An 8,433-nucleotide genomic window follows, 5' to 3' on the forward strand; every position below is an offset into this window, starting at 1 on the left:
GTAATATACTAGACCTATCCTGAACTATACAATGTTGTCTTTCACTGTATTTCAGAGAGTTTTGCAGATGGATGCTGAGGAAATCCTGCATGAATTCATATATATTTGTGAGGCAGTGTTCAACCTCACAAAAGCAAGAAGGAGAGGCAGAAATATCATTGGCCACAGGGCTATAATCAATGTCCCAGGGCAACGTGGGGGTAACATCACCCTTTGCACTGCCATTTCACAGCATGGGGTTCTCCTCCGTCATGCCAAAATGGGCCCTTACAACACCTCACATTCTCGCATTTTTGGACCGATTGCACCACATCGTCACCGCAGGTAATGAAATGGACCAGATACAATACACTGTCATCTGGGACAATGTGTCATTCCACCACTCTGCTTTGGTCCAGAACTGGTTTCAACACCATCCACAGTTGACAGTACTATACTCCCCGTTTCTAAACCCTATCGAATAGTTTTTCTCTGCATGGCAGTGGAAGGTTTACGATCTCCAGCCCCAGGCTCAGGTACCCCTCATTCAGGCCATGGAGGATGCCTGTGACCAAGTCGACGCCGCAGCTGTGCAAGGAAGGATTCGACATTCAAGACGGTTCTTCCCGCGTTGTCTTGCTAATGAGGATATTGCTTGTGATATTGATAATTCTCTGGCCAGATCCAGCTAGGCGAAGAGATAATTTACAGTATGTTTACTGTAGTATTTTCTGTACAATATTGTCAGTTTTTTCAGAATTTTTTGTTGTTGTTTACTGTAATTGTAACCTGTACTGGATACAGTATTTTATGTTTGTCTGTTATTTGCTGAGCTAACAGTGTTATGCACACTACTGTAGTAGCGTGACTACTGGGACATGTTTTGTTGTGATTCTCCATGTTGACTGATTTGGGAGAGAATTCAATGATATTTTCGTCAGTCTGCAGCATTGGTCTTGTGTAGTGTTTGGTGAACTATTGTATAGTTGCACTTTCTGTGTACTTCATTTACAGTACTCTAATCCCTGAGAATTAGACTTGCTAAAAGTGTTTTGGGTTAGCAACAGCAGTGTGTGACTGGATCAAAAAGATTAAAGTCATATGAAATGTTTCGTATGGTAACAAAATATTGTTTTTATAAAGTTGTGTATAGTTTTGACAAAAGTGTTCCATTTTGCAAATGATCTGAAGTGTTGTGCTACTTTGGTGTAGGGTTGTGTTAATTGTGTGTAGTGTTTTGATAAACCGGGCCCTGTTTTCAAAATTGTGCTTAAGCAATCGTAAAAAACTGTAACAAAATGTGCATAGTGTCTGTGATATTTGGCAACAATGTAAGTATTTATAAGTGTATTTACAATTTTAAATTAAAAATGTTTTACAAAAATAAAGAGACCGTAGACTCACAATTTGTGTATTTTTAGCTTCAGTCCTATAAAATATGACAATTATGATAAATGTTCCATTTGTTATCATTAAATTGCAACAATGTGTATTTATTTGTGTTACTTTCTTGTAAAAAAAAAAAGTTTTCTAAAAACTTGCAAAATATTTAGTAAAACCCAGACTTTAAAGTTATGTCCCTCAGTCTGAACTCAACCCCGTCACACTAACCATTCTACTGTAACAATTTAGACTGCGCTCATATGTGACATCATTTCCCAGAAATGACATCATTCAGGTCTCTTTACTAGTGGTGCAGAAAATGTTTAGCAGTATCATACTTTTTATTCATATTTTTGAGGCATGTTATAGTCCGGGAGGGTACTGTCAAGCTTAACAACTCAACCCCGTCACATAAAATTAAGATGGAAAATTATGAATAACTTTTTCAACATTTTATTTTAATCCATAAGTATTTACTTATTTTATTGCTGCCATATATGGTCTACTCCGCTATACTACATGAGGAGCAGTGAAAAACCACAACCCTGTCACAAATATATGTATTTCTCATTGTTACGGGGTTGTAAACTTGTGACAGGGTTGAGTTATTTGCTTCATTTATTAATAATTTTAATGAAAAACAAATCAAATAAAATAGTCATGGTTTCAGTAAATATATCATGACAACTCATAATTTTGTTTTAAATAGAATTTTTGATGTAATATGTCCACTTAAATGTTGACAAGCATCATACATCGTTTGCAGCAGAAAGACCATGTTGGCCATGCAGATATGCTGACCCAGAAACAAGGGGACAATATGAGAGACAAACATAACCAAAAATGTAAATTTAAGGCAATGTATCCCTTCAAATGTGTTACAGTCTTCAACCCCGTCACACCTGGTCACATTAATATGTTTTAGAAAATTATAGGGAAGACAAAAGTATTTCTTGCTGATTACCATCTGACATGTTAAGGGCTAAAACAATACAATTGTGGTTTTAGTTACAATTTTAAATTAAAAATATGTTTTACAAAAATAAAGAGACCGTAGACTCACAATTTGTGTATTTTTAGCTTCAGTCCTATAAAATGTGACAATTATGATAAATGTTCCATTTGTTATCATTAAATTGCTACGAGGGACACATGGGCAGTAGGTACATGTTTGTTTTATAACAATTTCTGTGTAAAATCCTTTTTAAACCAATCCTATTTTGTCCGTTACGGGGTTGAGAAAAAAAGGAGTCTAAAGCTGAAAAAACTGAAAATAATAAAAGGTGGGAAAATATGTTTTTTTTGGAGGTTCGATACGTGCCTAATGATGTGGGATATTTAGCAGTTTAATCACAAGTAGTTTAAAAACATGTATATTCCAAGTTGAAATGTTACCGAATCCCAATATATATATATATTACAGAATATATAGGTCTATAAAACTATATGTGACCCTGGACCACAAAACCAGTCATAAGGGTCAATTTTTCAAGGATAGGACAATATTTGGCCGAGATACAACTATTTGAAAATCTGGAATCTGAGGGTGAAAAAAAATCTAAATATTGAGAAAATCATCTTTAAAGTTGTCCAAATGAAGTGCTTAGCAATGCATATTACTAATCAAAAATTAAGTTTTTATATATTTACGGTAGGAAATGTACAAAATATCTTCATGGAACATGATCTTAATATCCTAATGATTTTTGGCGTAAAAGAAAAATTGATAATTTTGACCCATACAATGCATTGTTGGCTATTACTACAAATATACCTGTGCTACTTATGTGGTCCAGGGTCACACACACACACACATATATATATATATATATATATATATATACACACACATTCACACACATCTACCCACATTCTTCAAAATTACTTTTTCCATCAGAAGAAGGAAACGCATACAGGTTTGGAATAAACATGAGGGTGAGTAAATGACAGAATTTAGAATATATTTTTTTTTAGACTAATAGTCTTTAATAGGCTACCTTAAAATGTCCTTCAGGGTGTACAGCAATTTGTCATCTACCCATGTATTTTGTACCTCTAGATGCATTAATTAGCCTATTTAAAAGGCACATTATTTCTTAATTGCACAGTGTATAAGACGGAATGGATGTGTTTAGTGGAAGTACACTGCAGCTCCGGCCGCTTGTTTCACTCGGACTGTATTGCGCTGCGCACACAGCTGATCATGTGACTGCTTCAGCAAACACCATTCAGTGTACAAACATAACCTGCTGATTCAATCTGGGGGATGAGATATTAAAAGCGTCAGAAAATGCTGCTAGTTTTATCTGAGGAGCACAAGGAGCATTTAGGATTCTTGTCAGAAGTGGATTCCGCGGGTAAGAGACACAAATAGCAGGAGACCGCATTACATTATTCACTTGTGTTTGTGATTATGTCTCATGTCTGCTTATCGGTAATAAATACGGTCCTCTTATAAGATTGCAGCGTTTAAATATCTTTTGTGAGTTACTTTTTTCTAAACTTACAATATGCTTACAGCTTTAACCATATTTCCTGCGTTATCCATGATTTGAGAAGGAGATTATGAGCTTTTGCGTTTATACAGCCAGAATAATATTTGTTAGTTATGTAGTTCAAAATGCAAAAACATTTTCTTTATTTCCATGTTTAAATGAAAGAGGGAAAATCTTTTATCAGGCTATATATATATATATATACACACACACACACACACACATCTACCCACATTCTTCAAAATTACTTTTTCCATCAGAAGAAGGAAACGCATACAGGTTTGGAATAAACATGAGGGTGAGTAAATGACAGAATTTAGAATATATATTTTTTTAGACTAATAGTCTTTAATAGGCTACCTTAAAATGTCCTTCAGGGTGTACAGCAATTTGTCATCTACCCATGTATTTTGTACCTCTAGATGCATTAATTAGCCTATTTAAAAGGCACATTATTTCTTAATTGCACAGTGTATAAGACGGAATGGATGTGTTTAGTGGAAGTACACTGCAGCTCCGGCCGCTTGTTTCACTCGGACTGTATTGCGCTGCGCACACAGCTGATCATGTGACTGCTTCAGCAAACACCATTCAGTGTACAAACATAACCTGCTGATTCAATCTGGGGGATGAGATATTAAAAGCGTCAGAAAATGCTGCTAGTTTTATCTGAGGAGCACAAGGAGCATTTAGGATTCTTGTCAGAAGTGGATTCCGCGGGTAAGAGACACAAATAGCAGGAGACCGCATTACATTATTCACTTGTGTTTGTGATTATGTCTCATGTCTGCTTATCGGTAATAAATACGGTCCTCTTATAAGATTGCAGCGTTTAAATATCTTTTGTGAGTTACTTTTTTCTAAACTTACAATATGCTTACAGCTTTAACCATATTTCCTGCGTTATCCATGATTTGAGAAGGAGATTATGAGCTTTTGCGTTTATACAGCCAGAATAATATTTGTTAGTTATGTAGTTCAAAATGCAAAAACATTTTCTTTATTTCCATGTTTAAATGAAAGAGGGAAAATCTTTTATCAGGCTATATATATATATATATATACACACACACACACACACACATCTACCCCCATTCTTCAAAATTACTTTCACTGTATATTCTCTCTCTCTCTCGCACACACACACACAATCGCGCACACTCTCTCACACACACTCTCACACTCTCTCTCTCACACACACACACCCACACCCACAAACATAATCATAATCACTATAATAAAGCATCTTGAATGATTTTCATTGTAATGTGATGTTTATCAGTTGTTGGTGAATTCGGCAGAATCGCTGTGGAGTTTCTGAAAAAAGGCTCGAATCCTAAAATATATGAGGGAGCTGCACGTGAGTTATTGATATGGTAGTAATATCTGGGCTTGTTTATGAGCTGATGTCTTGAAAGCTGAATAAATACTGTTTTTTGTTTTTTTTTGTCGTCATGACAATTGTTTATGAATTTAAATGCTTGCATTCATATTCAAATGTATATTTATTTTAATTTTAAATTAAATTACAATTATTAAATTCATTATTTACTGTGGAATGATTTTTAAAGTAAACCTCATTATACATTTTCAGACTGTTTCATCAAATGGAAAAAACAACAACAACTGGAAATGACAGTTATTATAATTATGTAGGAAACTCCAAGACAGCAATAAATCCATGAATGCTTTTGCTGTAAAATATTTCAAAATAAGTAACTGTAACTTAATGTGTGTCAAACAGCTAGGTTTGGTGTAAAACTAGTGCTGTCAAACGATTAATCGCAAAATCCAAAAGTTTTTATTTACATAATATGTGTGTGTGTGTACTGTGTATATTTATATAAATACACACACACATGCATGTATATATTTAAGAAAAATGTTATGTTTATATATTAAATATTTATATATAATATCAATTCAATGAATATAAATGTATACATGTAAATATTTTCAAAATATATGCATGTGTCTTTATTTATATTTTTTTATATATATATATATATATATATATATATGTGTGCACACACTTATATTATGTAAACAGAAACGTTTATTTTGGATGGATTAATCGTCTGGCAGCACTAGTTTAAAGCGATCATGAGTAGATGTCACAGGTTGCTGTTGTAGGGAAGCTGGATGTGTCGTCAGAGAGAGTGCAGCACGGCGTGGAGGGCCTGATGTATCTCCTCACCGAGAGCTCCAAGCTAACGGTGCGTCAGTCCATCACAGACACTGCTAGAGCAGCAACAGCTGGATGAAAGTCAAGATCAGTTACTATACAATGAACTTGATTTCTGGTGTAATCTTGCAGATCTCGGAGGTGGATTTCCAGGACTCTGTGCTGGTGCTGGGATTCTCAGAGGAGCTCAATGCACTTCTGCTCCAGCTGTATTTGGAGAACAGGAAGGAGGTCCGACAGATCCTCAGCATACTGGCCCCCAGCCTCCCGCATTACCACAACCTGGAGTGGAGGCTCGATGTGCAGGTGAGACTCTAATCTGACTGACAGACTGATTACAAACCCACTCCACACCACATCAGCAGAGCTGTGTTGATATTCTTCTTCTTCGGTTTTATGGCGGGTAGCACCAATGTTAAGGTACATTATCGCCACCTACTGTACCCTTTCATAATAAGAGGCCCAAAAACAAAAACAATATATATATATATTTTTTTTTAAAATAACTTTACTTCTTTACCTCAAGAAGATTTTCCCACTAAATTCTCTTAATCAGCTCTGTTCTCTTAAGATACAAAAATAAACTTTCTAGTCCAGAAGTAAATATATTTTTAAGCTTTAGGTTATCCACTCCCATCTTTCTAAGTTCATTCTTCATTGCTTCTCGTTCATTAGTATACTTTTCACAAATACAAATAACATGTTCTACTGATTCCTCCATTCCACAGTGCTCACATAATCCAGTTGGATGTTTATTTATTATTTTTAAGATTTTATTCAGCATAGTATGCCCAACCCTTAATCTTGTTAGAATATTTTCCTCTTTGGTGCTTCTTTTAGTTATTCTCGCGACTCCTACTTCTCGCTGTATTTCATAAATGGGATACAGGAAATACAGGACGTCAACTTTATGTTGCCACTCCTTAGTGGTATATGCTTTAATTACTGCTTTTGCTTCATATTTACTAAGTGAGATTCATGATATCCTCGTTTTCCAATGCCTGTTTTGCTAATCCATCAACCTTTTCATTACCCTTTATCCCCCTATGAGCTGGTATCCACATAAATATTATCATGATGTTCATATTCTTAAATCTATACAGATTTTCATATATCTCATTTACTATATCCTGTCTACTATGAGATGTGAATGATTGCAATGACTTTAATGCCGAACATGAATCTGTACAAAGTATAACCTTTTTGATTTGAGTCTCCTCTATCCACTGTAGTGCTGTTGCTATTGCCATCATCTCTACTGTGTATACTGATAAATGATCTGATGTTCTCCTATTAACAGAAATGTTTAAGGATGGAATACTAAATGCAAATCCTGTTCTCCCTGTATTAGGATCTTGAGATCCATAAGTATATACTGGAGCAAATACTTGATATACAGTTTGTAGTCTATCTTCAACAACAGCTACAATGTTTTCAGGTTCTTTCATTAACTCCAGTACATAAAAATCGATGAGTACTGCAGGAAACATCCAAGGTGGCGTTATTGATAACGGTACTGCAGGAATGTATCTTTTATGACTTAAAATAATTTCTCTAGCTTCTTTGTCACTATTCCATGCAAAACACCTCTGTTTAGACCTTTCCTTTTACCAGCACGGAAGGAGTACCTTTACTGTTGAATGGCGGTCTTCTGAATGACCTTGAAGATTTACCCAGTAGTTCATCATTAACTGCTTTCGTCTGATTTGTAATGGCATTTCACCCACTTCAACCTGAAGAGCAGATACAGGAGTCGTTTTAAAAGCACCACAACAAATTCTCAAAGCTTGAGCTTGTATCACATCCAGCTTCTTCAATAAAGTTTCTGCTGCCGAGTCGTAAACAATAGTTCCGTAATCTAACACTGATCTAATCAGTGCTATATAAATACTTTTCATTGCAGCTCTACTCGCTCCCCACTCTGATCCTCTTAGACATCTCATCACATTTAAAATCTTTTTACATTTAGTGTCAATCTTTTGAATATGTTCGTTCCATGTTAATTTTGTGTCAAACCACACACCCAGAAACTTAAAAACTTTAACTTGTTCAATAGTTTAATGTACTGTGCGCGTTAAAATCCCCACATATCACTCTCTTATTTCCATCCATTCTTTCAATTTGCATTAACCCATTCAGATCTAATTTCTTGCAAGGATTATAATAATTAATAATTATGAGCTCTCCTTCCTTCATCAAGATCTCTATGACTATGTATTCATGCTCATTTCCTATTCCTATCTCTCTAAATGCAATATCTTCTCTAATAAATGTAACACACCCACCCCCTACTCCTTCCCTCCTATCACACCTATCACAATCATATCCACCTAGTCTAAAATCTAAATTTGGTCTCAACCATGTCTCCTGAACACAAATAACACTGGGTTT

The 8,433-nt window shown here is 35.2% G+C and overlaps 1 protein-coding gene across 4 annotated transcripts in view; it reads left to right on the plus strand.

Moving 5' to 3' along the window:
* Window positions 1–3,518: 3,518 nt before the first annotated feature.
* commd2 (COMM domain containing 2) overlaps window positions 3,519–8,433 on the plus strand; it is an 8,166-nt gene continuing 3,251 nt past the window's right edge. For 2 of the 4 annotated variants that reach the window (XM_016276509.1, XM_016276510.1), the window contains exons 1-4: window positions 4,377–4,577; window positions 5,140–5,217; window positions 5,991–6,073; window positions 6,175–6,348. In XM_016276509.1, coding sequence (XP_016131995.1) covers window positions 4,511–4,577; window positions 5,140–5,217; window positions 5,991–6,073; window positions 6,175–6,348 — 402 coding nt within the window. In that variant the 5' untranslated portion in view covers window positions 4,377–4,510. Of the gene's footprint in view, window positions 3,720–4,376; window positions 4,578–5,139; window positions 5,218–5,977; window positions 6,074–6,174; window positions 6,349–8,433 lie in introns of those variants that run through there. The other 2 variants (XM_016276511.1, XM_016276512.1) reach the window with 2 other exon arrangements.

Source organism: Sinocyclocheilus grahami, unplaced genomic scaffold, assembly GCF_001515645.1.
Source record: "Sinocyclocheilus grahami isolate Dianchi unplaced genomic scaffold, SAMN03320097.WGS_v1.1 scaffold103.1, whole genome shotgun sequence".
Taxonomy (NCBI): Eukaryota; Metazoa; Chordata; class Actinopteri; order Cypriniformes; family Cyprinidae; genus Sinocyclocheilus; species Sinocyclocheilus grahami.